Raw genomic sequence first — 20,390 nt, 5'->3', positions numbered from 1 at the left:
ATCAAGGTTTACGGTGTTTCATTTTTAAAAAGCTTCACATTACTGTTAGAACTGCAGTACTTTTACAGCAATTTCACTGTGACAAATTTTGCTGTAAAATTACAGAATCCCTACAGTACAATTTGAGGTTTTCGGTGTAATATTGGCTCCAAAAAGCACAAAGATTTACAGTGTTTTACTGTATTTTTAAGAAAGAATGTATATCTGTAAAAATGTTGCTGTATTTTTACAGCAATTTGTTACAGTGTGTTGTAAGATGGGGATATGTTTATATATATATATATATATATAATATAATATATATATATATATATCTTTTTCTCTTGTCATCACATGTTTAATCCACATTGTGTTAAACTGTTATCAGTTAATGTTTTAAAATGGGAGTCTACTGGATACCAGGTGATCTGTCAGGTGACCTGGTGTATTAAGTATTTGAGGTTTTATGTCTGCATTGTTAACTTGTCGAATGAAGTCCACACGCGGTAGTTCGAAACGTCACCTTGGTGGTAATTATATTAAATATTCATGGGAGCATAATCTAGTGCGCTGACTTTGTTTTTTCCTTTATTGAACTGTAAAACACCTTAGAGAGCCTCTTTCAGCATGCTTTGAAATGTCTTTATAAACAAGATAATAAAAGAAAAGCAAGATATTTAAACACATTTTTCTACATGTAGGCAAAACTAAATGTTTCCTTCTGGTCAAAGGCTTTCATAACTTATCGTGTCACATCAAAAAATCCTTGAATAATGTATGAGGTCCACACACAGTCCTGCAGGTTTGTGATGCAGGCTTAAAGAAAGTGGGGTCATAGTTTAGAGGACATTACCTCAGTAAATTTAAGATTTTATTATTTAATTCTATCATATATAAAAGCATGTTAACTTTAAAGTTAGTCTACGTCTTATGAAAAGCAGATTTACAAATGCGGCCCAACGTAAGGCTCTATAATTTCATATAACTGATGTAATATTATGTGTCATAAATAATCATTATAGTAATGCCACAGACTCAGTGGTGCAAGTATAAGCAGCTTATGTGTCAGCTATGTTTCCACATTATTTACATACCTAATTCTTGATAATAGAAAGCTGCACTGGGCTAGGACCAGGTGATAATGGAGAAAATCAAACATCAACACTGCTGAACAATACCTTGATATCAGTATTGCAACAATATTGTAGGGTTAACTATTGGTGCTTTCCAAAATATTTACACAGTAAGATTTTTAGGGTAATGTAGATATAATAACTAAGTGGGCAAAGATTAAGTCTTTGAAAGCTGTATTGATATCAGTTATCTTGTGCTGCATTTAGATGCCTTTCACAAGCTATTTGGCCCTTTGAAAACTGAGCAAATTTCTTCTGAAAACATAGGATAAAAAGGTGATGACAAACAAGAAAGAAATGTCACACAAACTGCAAGAAATTCATAAAAGCTGACAAAAAAATTACTTAAAAAAATATAAAAAATAGAATATATATATATATGTATATATATATATATATATTTATTTATATATATTTATTATTACTTTTTGGGTAATTTTTTGCCATGTCTTAATAAGTTTATTATTGCACTCTCATGTGTCTATAAAATAAATCAAACCAATTTGCTCAGCTACAACAGTCTGGTAAGTTCATAAAATGACATCACTCTACTATAATGTAGCGTTTAAAACCAAGAAAAGACAACACAGTGTTATCCAAAATCTAAGATGATATCTAATCTTACATCACAGTATTGATATAATATTAATGGATATTTCCCAGAACTACTACACTTACTCAAAAAATGCAAACCGGACAGTGTTGTGAGGAGACTGTCACTGAGCTAGGTGCAAAAGTGTTGATGAAAAGCACAATTTCATCATTCAAGTTTAGTGAGGAAACTAAGAAGCTGCCCCTACAGATTGCAGGTCTCTGCCTGCAGCTACAAAATAATAAATGTAACAAGATAATGAATTGTTGAACAGAGCATGGCCGTTTTTGCCTCTAGAAACCAAGGACTAAGGGGGTAATCTTAGGACTCACAGAGTGAAATCTAACATCAGAGGGGTTTAGTTAAAATTAAATTAAAAACAACAACAACACCAGGGGCATGTCTCTTAGTGAGTTTGAAGCGTAGGACTTCAACCTTGGTTGGTTGGGCAAGCGAGCACTGAAGTAAAGGTTTACAATATAAAGCCACAAATCATTTACGTATATTCAGTCAATAATCAACCATTTTGGCATCCTACTTTATTCTCAGGAAATGTTTAGGGTTCCTACAGTTTAAGGCAGTTAGATTTAAGACTTTTTTTTTTAAATGCCACCAATTTGACAATAACTAAAATTAATAATTAAATTACTCAGGGTTTGGTAAGGTTCTTTCACAAATGTTTATTGTAACATAAAACAATACCTTTTTGGTCAAGTTAAGAAGTCAGAGGTATTTCAAATGTTATAAAAAGTAAACTGTTTTTCCTCTGTCCTGATCTTTGAGACAATCTGTAAAAAAAAAAACTTTTTTTCTTTTTAAAACACATATTACTAATAATTTTGACATTTTACAATGCAATGTCAGGAAAAAAATATTCAAAATATCCTTTTTAAGCTTTTGAAAGATTGATGTAACACATTTTAATGCTAAATAAGGCCTTATTTTGAGATTGTTAGGATTTAATATTCAGGGTTCCCACAGATCCCTAAAAAGTGTAAGAAGGCATTTAATCAATCAAATTACATCATGACATCCCACAAGGGTGTGGGTTTTCTCCAAAGAAACTTTACTAGCCAGTCTTCTGTTAAGGAGATTAAGAGAGTACATAATTCTTGTTCTCTTCAAAGACAAGAGACGGGTAAACCCACGTAAACCTGTTTTACAGTGGTAGTCACCCAACTTGTCTAACAGAAAGTTCTGCAGCTCACGGAGTCAATATGACCTAACGTTGCTTAACTACTGCCCTCTGATCGCATGCTTTACTACATGCCAAACTCCAAAGATTTTGTCCTATTTGCTTTTAAAGCTTTTAACAGCACCGTGGACTCACACCGAACGTGGTTTCGTTCTAACAAGCAACAAAGTCTGCTTATTGTCTCAGCAATAAGTCTGTCAGTATAGTGATACGGAGCTTCGTAAACTGAAGTACAGCAGATCTAAACTCAGTTATCAGTTTAATACAACAGTCCTCCAATTAATCCTACCTTTATGAAGTTAAAATGTTCAGGTTTTATTGAAACTGTTTTAGAGAGTAGCTGGTATAACTTTTACAAGGTGAATATTATAAACTTGATGGGTGTACCTTGATGTAGATGGCTGGCAATGGAAATATATATTAGAGGTTTCTAGAAGGGAGATGAAAACAATATCAGTAGCTATTCATTTTTGTGATGGTTATTCACTGGAAATCAGAGTTTACCCAGCCACAAGAAAGTTAATTAGTTTAAAACAGCGACTCTGTTGTGTTTAGAAACAGAGTAAACTAACCTGTAATGAACATTAACATTAGCTTTCAGCTAAGGGACTATTCTTTATTTATCGGAGGAGGGAGTGGCTGGGGTGTGACTTCAAGTTTTATTTTTATTTTTAATTTTGACCCCCTCCAAAGCTACAAATATTTCCTTGAGCCTCCCTGAGTGACTTTGGGATAATGCATGACCCTCCCTCCACCATAAATTAGTAGTTAGATTTTAAAAACTTACCCTTTGATGCTTGCAAGTTAAAAGTTATTGATGAAATATAACTATTTTGAGCTTGGATTTGGTTATTTTTTTCTGATAGAAACATTTGTCCCATATTACATGTTCAAGAACTGTTTGAAGTTTGAAAATCAAACAACAATTTCTGTTTTTACAGTTTCTGACTATGATAAATGGTGTAAATTTGGTGGCCACTAAATCTGAGCACTGAGAGTGAGTATATGTCAACACAACCACAACTTATACAAACACAAACAAGTCGAGAGCGATTGTTAACACAGAGAACTGATAAATGTTCAGGCTTCAAATCATATTGTGAACATTACTGTCAATGCAGGCATTTATTTGCCAACTAGGAAAGCTGCAATGGCTTTTGTCCTGTAGAGCGACGCTGCTGTTTTTGTCAGCTGACATTATGTGGTTGCTGCCACTGGCAGACAGATTTCTCTCCATCTAAACAGCCTTCCAGGCCCGTTACCATTACATGAGTAATGCACCGGCTCACTATTTGACATGCCACCTCCATGTGCACCACCCCAACCTCAGATAAATAATGAACAGTCCCTTACTGATAGCTTAACGTCAGCTGGCTACTTATTTTGTTTGTTACCACATATTGCCTTAAAATGTACTTCACATTACACTAAACAGTCAAATGTGGCTGAATACTTTTCAAGAAGTATTAAAACTGCCAAAGTTTAACACGAAAACACTCCAAATTATGATTAGGTTAGTGTTAGATATCTATGGTGGCTAATTTAGCTTAAACTAAACATTGTTCAGCACTAATTATAAATTGGGAGTGTAGTATTTAGGTTTCAGCTGGTATTAGCTGCCTTTAAATCCCCAACATAAATTTATTTTCAAGGCACTATTCAACTTTTGTTAGTGTGTGGTGGCATACTCTATAAATAAACTTGTCATTAAATGTTTTTAGGTTTTAAAATCGTTATAATCTCGAATTAATCGAGATCTCCTTCAGTGGGGTAACAGTTAACTTCTCATTTAGCTATTTCAGGTGGTTTAAGTAACAAACATTGGCTAACTGATGGCTCACCATTAGCTAGCTACTTGTTTTGTTACCCGACATAGGCTTCAAACTTAACTTTTATTAAATTACAGTTAAATGTGACTCAACACCGTTTAAAAAGTACATAAATAACTATAACTCACCGCCAAACAACACCAAAAAACACAGTTAACTGGCTTTGGTGGCTAGCTTAGCTTAAACTGGAGAAATAACGTTTAGCAGTGTAGCTAAGTTTCAGTTAGTGTTATCTGCCTTCAAACCCCCAATAAAACCTTATTTTATGGCACAATCCAGTGCGTGAGAGGTAAATCCCAAAGGATGCCTCCTCTGAATAAGCAGTGTGTTCATCCCTAAAGTGGAAAACATCATTCAAAGTTGCCTAATCAGTGTAGTGAGGTGGGTGTTTCCTTTCAGACTTACGTGTCAGCTAGCAGTCCGCAGGGTTTCAGTGAAGTGAGTCTGTGTCAGTGCTCAGAGGGCGGAGTGCAAACATCACTGCAGAGGATCTCACTTATTTCAACCAATCCACCAGATGTTCGACAAGTAGTTTCCACTATTTTATTTCTACCTTTTTGCTTGTACGGTTTGCCTCGAGTGCTTTTCTGCTCCCCGATGACTTCCTCTATCTCAGCCTGGATCTGGAGTGAGAGATTTTGGCTTCCCGAAAATGTTACATGGGCGGACCTGGAGCGACCACCACCTGGTGTGGAGTTTCCCCGAGTGAGACACATACTATATGCCCTGCCGCTGGCTGTCGGGGTTTTCCTTCTAAGGTTGCTTTTTGAAAGGTAATGTTTCATTTGTCCTTTATTTGTTGTTAATGTTTTGGTGAAGTTCTTCGTTTGGGCGCGTGCTCTGTGTGCGTGCACGGATGAGGGCTTCAGCCTATGTGGCAACTATTACTCATAGAAAAGGTCAAAAATACATCGCTACTAATCTTACTGCAATAATATTTATATGCATTGGTGGAATGAAGGTACTGCACGTAATTACGAATTTGAGTTATTTGTACTTTGAGCATATATTTTTTTATGTCACTTATACTTTTACTCTACTACATTTCATTGAAATATTGTACTTTTTACTTAACTACATTTATCTGAACCCAGTATTTACTTTGCAGATTAAGATTTTTGCATAAACATAAAAAGAGTTTATAAAATCAATTTATGTTTTTTTTTGTAATAAATTAAAGTATCAAAAAGTTTCTACAAACACAGCTGCAATGACTGGTTGATTAATCAATCAGTCGATTGATAGAAAATTGATTGGCAAATATTTTGATTTTTTTTATTAGTTTTGGGGTGTTTTTCTTCTGACAGTTTTGAGTTTTAGGATTTTTGTTTTATTTATTTATTTTAGAATTATGAGTTTTTGGGGTGTTTTGTTTTGTGTGGATATTTCTTCAATGGGTTTTTTTTTACTTTTAAATCTATCTAGTATTTTTACTGAGGTAAAATTTTTAAAACAGGAATTTAACTTGTAAAAGACTATGTTTACACACACTTTTAAACAAGTAAAGGTTCTGGATACTTCTTCCATCACCACTGTTTATATGTGAGTCATTCTTTATGCACTAAAACTTTATGTAAACATCCAAAATCCTGAGTTGTTGCTGGCACACACACAGTTGTTATGAAATTATGCAAACGTCTTTTAACAAATTGACTTCCTAGACCTCAGTTTCGGTCTCTCCATATAATTATATGCTCCGTCTCTCCTGTTGTTGGTTTTAGTTTAGCCTCTTATTAGTAGTGTTAGGATTCCTCTGAGCTGATGACATCTAATAACTCCACTGGCTGGAAACACACGTTAACCTTGCTCAGCAAGAAAGTTTGCGTTTAAAAAAAGATTGACGTGACATACAACTATCATGCAGTTTAATTCATTTTGTGATCACTGGAAACTGAGCCTAGGTCAGGGCTTTAAAAACCAGCTTGTGCAGTGTATGTTAGTCTCTCTCAGTATAAACCTTAATACAGGGCACCTGTGGATCCTTAAAAAGTCTTAAAAGCCATCACTAAATGGTATTACATTGACTTAAATTAATCTTTCAAAAGCCTTAAAAATGCTTAGACATGGGAAGTAGGATTTTTGATTCTTTTTTCTGTCATTGCATAGTAAAATTTCAAAATAATTGGTAATATTCATTTTTTAGTTTAACAATTTATTAAATTCCTCTTCTTCAACTCATCATGATGGGAATCCAAGCATTGGGATCTCACATGCCGAGTGTAAAACATAAAATCACCCAGAAAACTGGACAGAAACACCAGATATCTCCCACTTCTGCTGGTAAACCAAATAGATACTTTTATAATAACATAATACGTCCATTGTCTTCTGTGTGTTCCACTCTAAAAAGGGTTGTTTTTCCAGCGTTTGATGTAGAAATCAAACTTTTTTATTTTAACTTTGGAAAAAAATAAAATTGTCCTTCTTCAATTTGGGGTCATATAAAATTGGTCATAATTCAGAGTGGCTTAAAAAAGTCTTAAAAAATCTCAAATCTACCTAACCTTAAGCTGCAGAACCCGGTTAATAGCACAGAAAGTCGATTCTGTGATGTGTTTTATGCAAATTCAGCTGCATTAGAGTTCTGAATGTCCATCATTTAGAGAAAGATCCCCAGTGAGAGAGCCCAGAGCCCAGTCTGTACTCCTATTCATTCACTCTTTTTCCACATTAAGGACACTATTCCAGATAGGTGGGGAGTTGTGAGATTGACATGCTATTCATTGCTGCGTGAACACTGGTCAACTTGGATGATCTTGTGACACACATCAGTGTTTTGGTTAAAGGCGGCCCTCCTCATCCCCATCTCCCCCACCCTCACATGACAGGCCATCACGCTCTGTTTAGACTAGGTGCTACATTCCCCAGGAATCCTCCTAACGCTCGCCTGTGTCTCCCTTATTACACTCTCACCCTCCCTCTAAGACAAAGTCAAACATTACTTTATGAGCAAACTGCGAACTCAGCAGCTCAAGTCAATGAAGGAGGCTCTTAGCCAATTTTAGCTAATGGTTCATCTGTTCCTAAAGCCTGTACAACAAGCTTAACTTATCTCTCTGACTCTCTCCTGTGTTAATACATCACCATCTCTGTGTCCCCTCCCTGCCCCCACCTCTCGCTCTCTCTCTTTTTTTTTGCCTCGGTCTGTGTGTATACAGGCTGGTGGCCAAGCCCTGTGCCCACATACTTCAGATTCAGGCGGGAGTGCCTCGGCAAGCTCAGTCCAATGCTGTCCTGGAGAAGGTGTATCTGTCCAAAACGGTAAATAAGGCCAATATTTGTTCTATAGACCATTAAATGTTCCTCTACAGCAGGGGTGCCAAACATACGGCTCGTCAAAGGGTCCAATGTGGCCTCTTTACTTTGCAAAGTGTGACATTTCAAATTAGTGTTCAATACTAGCGCCTGATTGATTTTATTTCTGACAAATAAAAAAAATACCACTAAATTGCAAGGAAATTGTCTTTAATCTTTGATTTTTGGGGGTTTCTGGAAATAAAAATTAAATAGATCATTCCTGACATTGACAGGTGCATTTCATGTTGTGGACATCTCTGACTTTATACAGACATAAAAATAAAGCATTATAATTATATACATTTAGAAATATTACAAAGTATGGTCCAAAGTAAGTCCCACTTTTCTATCTTGAGATGACTTCAAATGTGAAAATTGAGGGATTATAAAAAAAAACATCGCTCCATAATCCAGACAATAACAGAAATATTTGAGTTAAGGAAATCTCCAACGAAACCTATACTTAAATTTAAAAATCTTTACTGTATCAAAGTTTTTTAAGCTGTAAAATATCTGTTGGTTTTACTGGTTCAGCCCAACTGACATAAAATTAGGCTGCATGTGGCCCCTGAACTAAAATGAGTTTGACACCCCTGCTCTACAAATCGTAATACTGATGTTACTGCAGTGAAATACACAAAATATTCAGTGATGTGTATCATTGAAGCAGCATGACAGTCATATCTACTGTTATTGTGGTTTTACAATGAAAAACAAGTGGTCTGTTTGTCCTGCACTGTCCTCTTTAGAGTCTGGACACGAGGCAACTGGAGGGACTCTCTAAGCAGCTGGACTGGGATGAGCGGAAGATACAGAGATGGTTTCGGGTCCGTCGGAACCAAGACCGGCCCAGTATGCAGAAAAAGTTCTGTGAGAGCATGTAAGTTCATCCTAAACTGCTTTGCGTCGTAAACCCAACAATTGAGTGGAGAATTACTGTATTTCTACTGCAGTACACTGACGTTTATGGAAGCATTACGGACTCACTTGAGAAAAAAACATTTTCTGAATCAACAAGATTATATCAGAATTCTGAGAAATGTATTCATGGAAAAACTCTGCTCTGCTTTCCTGAATTAACAAGATTATTCTGTATTAATTCTGATAACGTCTTTATAGGGAAAAAAATCCTTGTTTTTATGAATTAACAAGATTGTTATGTCAGAATTATATGTTTTTTTTTATGGGAAAACATATTTACCCTACTTCTCTGAATTATCGAGATAATCATCGAAAAAAAACTAGATTATTTTTTCATTGATTCAGAAAAACAAGCATATTTTTTCCCCTATAAAAACGCCTCTTGTAATCCTGAGGAAATAATTTTGTTATTGCAGAAAAACATGGAAAATATTATTTCTCAAGTGAATGCATTAGACCTCCCACATAAATGTCAGCAAATGTCAGTCTGGTGGTCCATACTGGACTATTCTCAGCAACCACCGAATTGATTGCCTTGAAATTTTGTACAGACATTGACCCTTTTTAACAGATGTATTTGATTTATAAATAGCTACTTTGTCAGGAAAAAAGAAAAAAAAATTCACAGTTGGGCAAACAAACATTAAAATTATAAAACATGACAAGGTGTGAATTTACAAAAATAAATCAATTAAATATAAAAATACATTACAAGAAATGGATGATGAAATCTGTGTGTCATCCCCAACCTGTTCACAATCCCTCCAACAAAAATCAGTTTTACTTTTATATTTTGATACAATGAGAGGAGTTCTAAAATACCCAATTCTGAATATTCAGTTCAGTCATGGCAATTGTTGATTATTGGTTACTATTTGTCCCCCTTTAAAGACATTTATGATAAATCTTACTGACTGTGGTGACTCCCCGTCTTTACTTCTACAGCCACCCACAAGTCAAAGTTTTCACTTATCCTGTACACCTCTTTTTTTAAGACGAAAACGAGTTACATTTTTTTCTCCCAACTTTTCTCTTTTCTTTCTCTTCAGGTGGCGATTTACATTTTATCTGGGGATTTTCATTTATGGCATTCGACATTTGTGGGTGGTGAGTTGCATTAGCAGGCTGACTGCTGTTGCACAACACTAAGCCTGTTTCAGTGATAAGTTTTAATTGATATTTTTGTTGATCTATTTTGCACATTTTTTTGTTTTCTGTCAGTCACCTTGGATGTGGGACACCAGAAAGTGTTGGTACAATTATCCTTTTCAGGTATTTTGTTTTTTTATTTATTTTGTCTTATCTGCACAATCATCATAATCAGCTGCCTTGATTATGACTAATCTGTTCAGCACCACCTTGTTGTCAGCCACATATTTGTTAAAGGTGTTTTTGTTTGACTTCCTCATAAAGCCTCTGAGTCCTGAACAATACAACCACTATGCAGCTGAGCTGGCTTTCTATTGGTCTCTGATGTTTTCGCAGTTCATAGACATCAAACGTAAGGTAAGTCAACACTATTGCGCTGCCTCTCCTCTGAACACTTCACACCATTTGTATTAGAACTGTTTTTCCAGATTTCCATGTCATAACTGTCACACCACCTCATGCCACCAGTTTATACTTTAACAATGCGCTCTGATGGAACAGGTTAGACACCGAGATGCTGCAGCGCCACAAATACTCAATGTGTCTTTTATTTATGGCGTCAGATAAGCCTGTCATCCCGGTATTTACATAAAGTCTTTCAGTTGGTGTCATAATGAAGAGCTTTGTTGGATGCACAAAGACAGGCTGTCCTCTTCTCATTACTCTCATAAGCTGCAGGTGTTATTACATATTCGTAAAATTACAGTTCAAGTAACGTGGGCATCCAACATCCAACAGTTGTGGCCCAAAACATGTTTTATAAGGTCACCGTTGCCTTGAACTTTGACCTTCAACCATCAGATTCTAATCAGTTCATTCTTAAACTCAAGGTCACAGTGACCTTGACTTCTGAACACCAAAATCTAATCAGCTCATCGTTGAGTTCACTCGGACTTTTGTATTAAATTTGAAGAAATTCCCTTGACCAGAAAACATTATGCCAGCGCAGAGTTATAAACATAGACATAAGTACGGACACACACAGGGATTTAGTTGATTAGTTATAAAGTTGTGAAATTTGCATAAATTATATCTTTGGTAATTTTTTAATGACATATCTTTAAGTTTTATATTATGTAAAGATATGTATCTAGACTGGATTTTTTAAAAAGTGGTATATGAGGGTAATTATATTTTTTTTAAAAAGTACTGTTGTTGAGCAGAACATATTTGTAAGAGTAAATACAGTATTTTTTGTCTCTCCATCAAGAGCCTGGTCTGTCTGTTTAAATTTAGCAGGTGCTACTGTTTTACTTCCTCTCTTTGTGTCATGTCTCATCATTTCACTGATGACAGGATTTCTTCATCATGCTTGTCCACCACCTGGCCACCATATTCCTCATCACATTCTCCTATGCAAACAACATGCTAAGATTTGGCACTTTGGTCATGTGTGTGCACGATGCATCCGACATCTTTCTCGAGGTAAAGAGCTCAATAATGATCTTTTGTTGCAGCACCTGTTCATAGAAGCTAAACCTGAGCAGATATAATTTGGCTCATGTTGTACAAATCGTAGGTAAACACAGCTGAGAACATATGAGCATGGAAATGATGACATAGTGCTGTGAACTACCTGTAATACCTGTCTGACAGAAAAAAAACTCATCTCTAACGAGCATTTCCATGAAGTGATGTCACCAAAATGTAGCAGCACACAGTGAAATCATAAAAGTAGTTGAACGACTGAAGACAATACACCTCGTCATAACTGAGATGTTGGGTGTGTTTTTCCAGTGCTGTGAATCATTAATACCTTGTTTATTTCCAAAGGCTGCCAAGCTGGCCAACTATGCCAAGTACCAGAGGCTATGTGATGGCCTGTTTGTGGTGTTCAGCATAATCTTCTTCCTCACTCGACTTGTCATCTTTCCTTTCTGGTGAGTCAAATGAAAGCTTATTTACAAATCAAATGACACACTTTTGCCTACTTGTCACATGTTTAACTATTAGAAGCCATTTTGTACACTTAAATAGTGTTTTAAAGGGAAATGTTTTTCCAAGTGGCCACTATTGCAGCAAAAAAAATCTCCAAACGAGCATTTTCCCCAAAGATCACCTTTGTAAAATAGATGTCTGTAAAACTGTTGTCAGGACACCTCGAACTGCAAACAAGGTCAATAATAGGGCTGAACCAAACTCAGAATTATGTCAGTCGGATCAGATTTGGCTGTTCAATACAAATATTCGACAATTCATTTTGTTTTCCATATAAAGTTTTACATTTTGAATTGGCTCCGCAGACGTTCTGTGTAACAGCGTCATTCATGTAATACAGTAAACAAGCTGACAACGGGTCAGAAATGTGCAATTATATTATTAGTTGTATTATTTCTTATAATATTTTCAGCGTCTTTTATTCCTATATTTGATATATCTTTACTTGTTTAGTGCTGTAACTGTCTTTCGAGATCTTCCTGTTTTATTCCTTTTATTTGCTTTAATCTTGTTGACCTTTCGTACACGCAGCATTTTGTTCTTGCCTCTTTGTTTGACCTTTCTTTGTTTGGCTTGTTTTCTGATATATATTTCCTGCCTTTGTTTTGTCTGTCAAAGCACTTTTTAAATAACTGTTTTTAAAGGTGCTATATAAATAAAATTATTATCCATAATATATTGAAAACTGCAGTAACCTGTGTATGTGTATTTGTTGCAGGGTTTTTTACAGCATTCTGATTGAGAGCTGGGAGATCATTGGACCATACCAGGCCTGGTGGTTGCTCAACGGGTTGCTGTTGGTGCTTCAGACTCTTCACATTATCTGGTTCTACCTCATCGCTCGCATCGCTATCAAAGCTATATTCAAGGGAAAGGTAAGTCTGGCTGCCTGTTGTGTGTAGCACTGTTTTTAGCAATGCAAGCAGGTTAACATAACTGGTTAACGTACCCTGCATTAGGATGTTAACATGCTTACGGATATGTTTTATGTTTTTTTTTTTTTTACACTTCATTGCTCATTTTGTCAAATGATAGTAAAAGTATCATTTGTGTTTCTTTGAAAAGGTATCAAAAGACGACCGCAGTGACATCGAGAGCAGCTCGGACGAGGAGATTTATTCCAATTCCAGTAAAAATCCCAGTCAGACCCTAAAGCCAAAGGAGAGCGGTCGCAATGGAAACCTTAATGGAGAAACTCACTGAGAGGATGTTTACTTCCAGTGTGGCTTTTATTCACCTGCTGCGTGCCTGTGTGACCCGCCTTGTCACTTTAGCTTCTCAAAAAGACTTCTTTTTTTTTTTTTCACTGAGAAATATTTGTTGCTCAAATGAAGGATGGACTCGGGCACAGCTCCATGTGCAAACTTAGCACCGTCTTACTGAGTCAGGTTTACACTGTGTGAGGTTTACACCTGCTTTTAGCTTACAGCAGAAATGTGTGTGTTCTGTCTGCGCCTCGCTGTGTGTGTGTGTGTGTGTGTGTGTGTTCTTAAAGTAGGAAACTGAAACAGAGCATGTCAACACTTCTATTTTGAGTCTTTTTTACATGTAAATACATTTTTATTAGTGAAATTGGTAATATATTTTACAGCTGTAAAACAAATCACTGCAATCTGCCTAACTGAATATGTTGCTTACTCTTGTAAGTTAAGATGCCAAAGATTTCTTAATAAAATCTTATTTTACCAAATTGAATTTTGAATGTGTAAGATCTTTATTATGTGATATATGTTGAACTAAAAAAGATTGCCTATTGACATATGATATATTGACATATTGCAATGCAAAATATAGCAATGCTATGCTTTATCCATTTTTTTAACCTACTACTACCTTGTACAATAACAATGTGGATAATATGTGTAAATAAACTTTGTTAAACTTCCCTCCTTCTTACCAGCACCCAGACCTTCCTGCTCATTTGCCAGCGGAAATCTGCCAAATGACACAAACGATTTTTGCTTTTAGGCTGTTGCCTTAATACCGATTGCATGCCTTCACTATCGTATTGCCTGCCACCACCGCGGACACAAAGAAAAGCAGATCAGCAGAGAGACACTCCTCTTTCAAAAATTCAGACGAAACTCAGATCAAACTGTAAAACCAGGCAGTGCTGATTGAATATAAAACAATATTATGTTACTTTACTGTTTGCTTCTGAAAAGCTTTCAGACATATTTTAATGCAACATTTAGCTGTAATATGAGAATTTATCAACAGGAAGTGCATGCCATACTGTTTCCTGTGTTGTGAAAACGGAGAGTGAAAATACTGAGATCAAAGTAAAACTAGGCAGTGTCAAAATACTGTTACTGCATTCTCTATTCTCACTTTAAATGTTTTTAGAAACATAGGCCACTTTTACTCGGAGATCGCGCTATAGGGCCACAACAAAGTCCCCCCTTAATACCACCCCTGCACCGCTACAGCGCGCGATTATACAGTGCATCGCAGCATATCGCGAACAAAAGAGGCATGACAGGAATGACGATAAACATATGAGCGTTGGCCTCTATCAGGATATATAGTATGTGCATCTGTAGCGATTTCTTACTACCTCCTGTCCCTGCTCAGAGGCGAGACCACCCTCTGTCTGTTACTGGGCGATATATACAGAACAGCGAGGCAGCATAATGGCGACATTCCCGCCTTGAACAGGCAGTGGAAAAGCTGCTATATTTCAGTTTAAAGTTTAACTGTAATTCGAAATTATTCGTTACCAGCTGACCCCCATATTGATTTATTTGTCAAAATGGCCTAGCTCAAATTACATCGTCCACTAGCAAGGGCTTTTTTTGGTCCAGTACAGCACAGTGCATTCTGGTAGTTGTAGTTTTTTTTTTTTTTTTACCTCTTAAGCAAAAGTGAATGCCACATCCCTTTTTCTTTGTGTTGTCTGGTCACGTAGCACTAATTTTGACAAGCATTTGCTTTTTTTATACTGCACAGATGTGCTAGTTTTATGAAAAGGTCATCTTTCCAGCAGCGAAATACTTATTTAAGTGTATGATGAGTAAGGCTGAAATTGGTGATTATTTATCATTATTGATTAATCTGCAAATTAATTTCCTTAAATATCATTTGATCTAGAAAATATCAAAAAATCGTAAAAAGTGCATTTTCCTTAAGGCAAATTTTTAGTATTTCTTGTTTTGTCAGACAAGCAGTCCAAACCTAAAGACAGTTAACTTACAAAGTTAAAAGTAGTTGAAAGATAAAGAAAAATAAAATAAAATTTTAAAATGAGAAGCTAATAATAGCTTTATAACTGAATTTTCCTCAGCTCTTTTTGCTTGAGAAATTATAGTGCTTTTCTTATTGATCGACAGCTGGATTATCCATACAGCACTGTAAGTGATCCTCTAGCACAATGTGTCTAATAAATGCTCTTCTTCAGTACCTTATTTTATCACACTCGTTCAACATGTTGAAAACCTCTTCAGAGAAGTCATTGTACTTCAGGCTGAAAGAAACAAAAGCAGTAGCTGCTTGTTAAAAATGTTTTTTTCGTGCTTAGAAGCTTTATGTGAAGCACGCTGGCTAAAGATGGTTTATAATTAACTGCAGTGAACGGGGCTTACTTCATCTCCTGCATGTTGTGGCTGTCCTGCATGACTTGGACGAGGGCAGGGACGGAAACATCAGTGAGGGAGTTGTTTCTCAGTTCCAGGCTCTTCAGGGTCTTACTGGCTCTTACTGCAGCACACAAGTCCTTAACACAAGCGTCCGTCAAACCGCTCATCTCAACACTACCGTAAAAGAGAGACAGATTTGAGTAGAGTGCAAACAGCAATGTGGTGATAAAAAAATAGTATGATGTTGTAATGTTTTTTCTGTTTTTTTATTTTTTTTTATTTTGTCAACTCACTCCAGTTCTTCCAACAGACAGTTTGGGTGTGCAACGGCATCCCAGAGATGTTTAACCCCTTGATCTCCCACTGCATTTATACCCACAATTAGGGACTTGAGTCTTGAAGTGCCACTCATCAGCACTGAGCTCAGCTCCTTGAAGACCGGCTGGGTTAACTCACAGCGTTTCAAGCTGTAGGGTGGAGCAGAATATACACCAAATATTACTTATCAATAGTACTTTATCACAGAAAAGTAAAAGAGACACTCTAAAAAATAGCTGCAATAACATATTTTTTTGAGGAATCAACTGTGTGTACAATACTGGTAATAAGTGTATTAATTGTGTTAAAAATTCCTTGTAAATGTTGAACAATTTGATGGACCAATTTAATTTTTACTAGCAATCAACATTAAAATGTGTGTTCATAATGATGGTAACAGTACATAACACTTTAAAATGAAATTTTTTTTTTATGAGGAATCAACGTAAAAATGTTCGTTCATAAATAGGGTAGTTAAATATTTTATTACCATAATTATGAACACAAGTTTTAAAGTTGGTAACGCATTTAAGTTAATTTATTCCAACTAAGTTTTCCACATTAGCTAAAAAAATTCTAAAAATGTATGAACACACGTTTTAAGTTAATTATGCATAAACTCTTTTTTCTCCACATTATTTAAAATGAATTTTACTAATACAGGCCACAATACCCTAGTTTTTCCATTGGACATCCAGGTCGGCTGAGCGCTTGGCAGAGCAGCAGCGCCCCCTCCTGGCCCAGATCATTCACTGACAGATCCAGCTCTGACAGGGAGCAGTGCTCGGACATCAAGGCCTCCATCAAATGAGGACAGCATGCACCGGTCAGCTCACTATCAAAGAAACTAAAAGAAAAGGAAAACAAAAGTTCACCAATAACTAAAAAATATGCATGCAAAAGTAGGATTTGTCATGCACATTCTGCAGGTATTTCAAGCATCTTTTTCACACGTTTGTGTCACTTTTACAAGTCAGTCAGCTCATCAGAGGAGAGTCACTGCGTGCAGTTTTATCGTCCTGTAACACAGACTTACGTGAGGGTCTGCAGTTTACCAAGTGGGTGTTGCAGGGACTTGCACAAAGTCTCCACTCCTCCATCACCAATTGCGTTTTGATTCAGGTCCAGCTTTCTCAACTCTGATTGGCCGGAACACACAGCTGCTGATAAAGGCTCCATGGATGCTGCAGTCAACTCACAGAGTTGAAGCCTTTAAATTAAAAAAAAAAAAAAAATTAAGTCATTTTCAACAATAAATAGACAAACACAAAGACTTTTACAGGTCAGGTGTGTCCGATTTAGGTGGAAATGTTACCAAAAATCAAATACATTCTAAGTATGTTATGTTTGATGTATGTTCACCTGAAAATGACAATTACTGTGTTTTTGTTATCTTAGTGTGAGCCATTTATATCTATGGGGAGCGGTTCCTCTTCCACGTACACGCCATGTTTCTGCACTGGTCCAGAATGGACTAACCAAACACTGGCTCTACTGAAGGCCTTTCGCATTTTTGCATCTTTGAAGAAACACTGATTTGCACCAAAAAAAAGCTTCTTTTTTTTTTAGTGTTTTTACCAGTTTTAGTCACCTGATCCATTTGTTCTGGAGAGGAAAAGACCTCAGTGGATAATTTGACTCCTGGTAAAAACCTCCTGAACAATGAACAATGAGGAAATTCTAACTGTGAAAAGTTAGAATTTGAATCCTCAGCGATGGATGCCACTTAATCCCCCTAAGTCTTACACACTGACCCCTTAATACAAATTATACTACTCTGCATAAAATACATACAGTAGTGTCTGTAGTTTGCAGTGAGGACTCTGCAGTGCTTTGCACAGTTTGGTGAGGCCCTGGTCCCCGATCTCATTACTCCTCATGTCTAACACACACAGCTGAGAGGTGGCTGAGGTCAGGACAGACGACAGGTCTTCACAGATTCCCTCCGTCAGTCTGCACGCTAAAATTCTGGTTAAATCAAAAGCAAATTATCAACGACTTATTCAGTTTGAGAAATTTAAAGGAATGCATTTATCTTCAATCTTACTTTAATGTGTGCAGCTTGCAGTCTTTGAGTCCAGCACAGAGAATTTTGAACTTCTCATCTCCGAGGCGGCTGTTAGAGAGATCCAGCTCCTCGGTCAGTCCTCCGCTGAGAGCTGAAGCCAGATGACGGACAGCGCCAACGCTCAAGGTGCTCCCTGACAAACTGGTGGACACAACAGAGCAGTCTTACATGACATCTTACTAAACACATGAAATAATGGATGCTTAGGAACTGTTCTTTATTTACTAGATGAGGGGGGTGGCTAGAATGTGACTTCATGAAGCTACAAATTTTTTCTTGATCCTCCCTGAATGACTTTAAGAAAATGCATGACCCTCCCTCCACTATTAATTAGTTGTCAGATTTTTAAAACGTATTCATTTATATTTATATGCTAAGAAATTCAGTGCAGAACTCACTCACAGGGCTTGCGTCACGCCCTCCCCCCTCATAAGTAACAAACAGTCCCTTAGAATGTGATTGTGTTACATTATCTTATGCGATATGCTCATAGTTGGAGCCAGCATCTCTGCTTCCTCCTCCGTCAGATTCCTTGTACGGTACAGATTCAACTGCTCCACCTCACCGAGGCACATGAAAACATAATTCAGAGCTGCACAGTCCTGGAGGCTCACGTCTCCGTAGCTGATGCCTATTCGTGCTGAGGGGGTGATGATCTCTTTCACCAAACTCTTATTTTGAGCTTGGTGAAGCAGGTGGAAGCAGCGGTAGTGCTTGTCTTTGTAGCACCCCTTCAGCGTCTCCACCGAGCTGCTTTTAAACCAGCGTTTGAAATCCATGATCCTTTCAGCGTTCAGCTCCCCCAGCAGGGTCTCCAGCGGTGTGTGCTGAAGCGGCTCTGAGAGCCCTGACAAGAAGAAATCCAGAAACTTTGCACAGTCTTTCTGCTTCTCCAGCATCTTCTCCACACCCTCAGAGGATGACTTGTCCAAAAAGAAAGACAAGGCCAAGAGGAACTCTTGAATCAGTTTGGAGTGGAAGGAGAAGACACGTCCATCTGACTGGTCACCCTCAACATGCAAGAAAACACCAACTGATGTGAGAAATGGTTTTATACCAAATGAATCAATTTCCTCTTTGGTGCAGCTTGAATGCAGGTCAGAGGAGCAATGATTTGCCATCTTCCCGAGGGCCAAAACCAGATCTCTGCTGCACGTTTGGCTCAGCGAGAGCGTCTGAATCAGGTACACCAGGATGTCTACAAACAACTGAGATAATGTTTCAGGAAGTTTTGCTCCAGCATCCATCAGAGATTTGTAAACACAACAAACTGTCCAACAAAACTTCGGGGAGGTGCAGATATCATAAAAGCCTAAAGTCCTCTCCATGTGTGTTCGTGCTTTGGTGGCAGCAGCTGGGTCGGTGAAGAACCCCTTAAAGTAGGCCTCTCTTTGCGGCTTCAGAAACCCCAACACCTCCACCCGGGTGCCGCTCAGATGCTCCAGACATCCAGTCGGCCTGGTGGCCACCACGAAGGCAGCTCCTTTCAGCAGCGATCCATGAAGCAAACTGGACACTAGACAGGACACAGAGACTGTCTGCGTAGGGTCAGAGCAGAGGGTGTGGACGGACGGGTCCAGGCTGTGTTTGTATCGATCCAGATCATCAAATGCAAACAACACATCCTTAGGCTTCTGCAGCAGTAGGGGCACAGACTCAGGAGGGACATGACCATGATGTTGTAGCAGTAACGCCTCCAAAGACAGCGTCCTATTAAGAGAATTTAACTCCTTGAGCCTAAAATGGAAAACATGAGTAAACTTTTGAAGGTGCTCTCCTTTCGCCCAGCCCACAACCAGCTTCTCCAAAGCTGTGGTTTTACCCACACCCTCAGGACCGACCAGTATCACGGTTTTCATGTCACCACACAGAGCGGCGTGAATGGCACAATCAAGGGAGGGCAAGTCATCTTCCTCATTTCTGTCTGTCGTCTGAGCTCCAGCAGTCAGTGGGGATATGTACTTATTGTTGTTGATGACACTGACAGGGAGCTCTCCACCAAGAAGTGTCGACATGTCGGTTAATTTCAGGATGTGAGTCAGCACAGAGTCTTTGTCCACTGTGTGTAAATCACTGTAAAGAGAATAGATAAAATAAAATACAGTCAGGAGTCTGCAGTAAACATGTTCTTCATGTCTGCAGGTAAACTGCTTAAATTACAGTGTACTTAACTGTACTGAAATGCTTTAAAAGCTGTCAGCAAACATGTCCCACAAGATGCAGTAACAATGCACACTGCAATTTTTCAAACACGTGAGTAACGTTAAAGGTACACTTACATTGTACGCTGCGCAGACGAGACAAAAAAGTATCTATAAAGAAATATTTAAGTTTTTATGGGTTGGTAACGCCTTCGCTGGGATCGCTGCTGCGGTGACACGCGGGTTCACTAAATA

At 37.6% G+C, this 20,390-nt stretch overlaps 2 protein-coding genes across 2 annotated transcripts in view; one reads left to right on the top strand and one right to left on the bottom strand.

The window, feature by feature from the left end:
* Window positions 1–20,390, bottom strand: part of si:ch73-233m11.2 (NACHT, LRR and PYD domains-containing protein 12) — a 21,301-nt gene extending 911 nt beyond the window's left edge. The window contains exons 1-9 of the mRNA XM_042491004.1: window positions 20,274–20,390; window positions 18,463–20,067; window positions 17,974–18,135; window positions 17,721–17,894; window positions 16,963–17,136; window positions 16,600–16,773; window positions 15,902–16,075; window positions 15,615–15,782; window positions 15,434–15,496 (exon numbers count right to left, since the gene is read on the bottom strand). Of these exons, the coding sequence (XP_042346938.1) occupies window positions 15,434–15,496; window positions 15,615–15,782; window positions 15,902–16,075; window positions 16,600–16,773; window positions 16,963–17,136; window positions 17,721–17,894; window positions 17,974–18,135; window positions 18,463–20,009 (2,636 nt within the window). The 5' untranslated portion in view covers window positions 20,010–20,067; window positions 20,274–20,390. The remainder of the gene's footprint in view (window positions 1–15,433; window positions 15,497–15,614; window positions 15,783–15,901; window positions 16,076–16,599; window positions 16,774–16,962; window positions 17,137–17,720; window positions 17,895–17,973; window positions 18,136–18,462; window positions 20,068–20,273) is intronic.
* LOC121946445 (ceramide synthase 5-like) lies at window positions 5,140–14,852 on the top strand. The gene is made up of 10 exons (XM_042491007.1): window positions 5,140–5,501; window positions 7,887–7,989; window positions 8,775–8,905; window positions 9,996–10,053; window positions 10,168–10,218; window positions 10,360–10,452; window positions 11,392–11,520; window positions 11,869–11,975; window positions 12,752–12,908; window positions 13,099–14,852. Exons 1-10 carry the CDS (start codon window positions 5,326–5,328, stop codon window positions 13,234–13,236), a joined length of 1,143 nt encoding a protein of 380 aa, XP_042346941.1. The 5' UTR covers window positions 5,140–5,325; the 3' UTR covers window positions 13,237–14,852.

This window comes from Plectropomus leopardus, chromosome 8 (genome assembly GCF_008729295.1).
Source record: "Plectropomus leopardus isolate mb chromosome 8, YSFRI_Pleo_2.0, whole genome shotgun sequence".
Classification (NCBI taxonomy): domain Eukaryota; kingdom Metazoa; phylum Chordata; class Actinopteri; order Perciformes; family Serranidae; genus Plectropomus; species Plectropomus leopardus.
Note: the sequence above shows the minus strand (reverse complement) of the source record. Positions and strands in the feature narration are given on the sequence as shown.

What these genes read in the sequence shown, in the direction of transcription:
- LOC121946445 (XM_042491007.1), top strand. Translation starts at nt 5,326, where the DNA reads ATGACTTCCTCTATCTCAGCCTGGATCTGGAGTGAGAGATTTTGGCTT. An exon ending in CTAAGGTTGCTTTTTGAAAG is followed by an intron (nt 5,502 to 7,886) that starts GTAATGTTTCAT and finishes GTGTGTATACAG; the next exon opens with GCTGGTGGCCAAGCCCTGTG. An exon ending in CTTGTCATCTTTCCTTTCTG is followed by an intron (nt 11,976 to 12,751) that starts GTGAGTCAAATG and finishes TATTTGTTGCAG; the next exon opens with GGTTTTTTACAGCATTCTGA.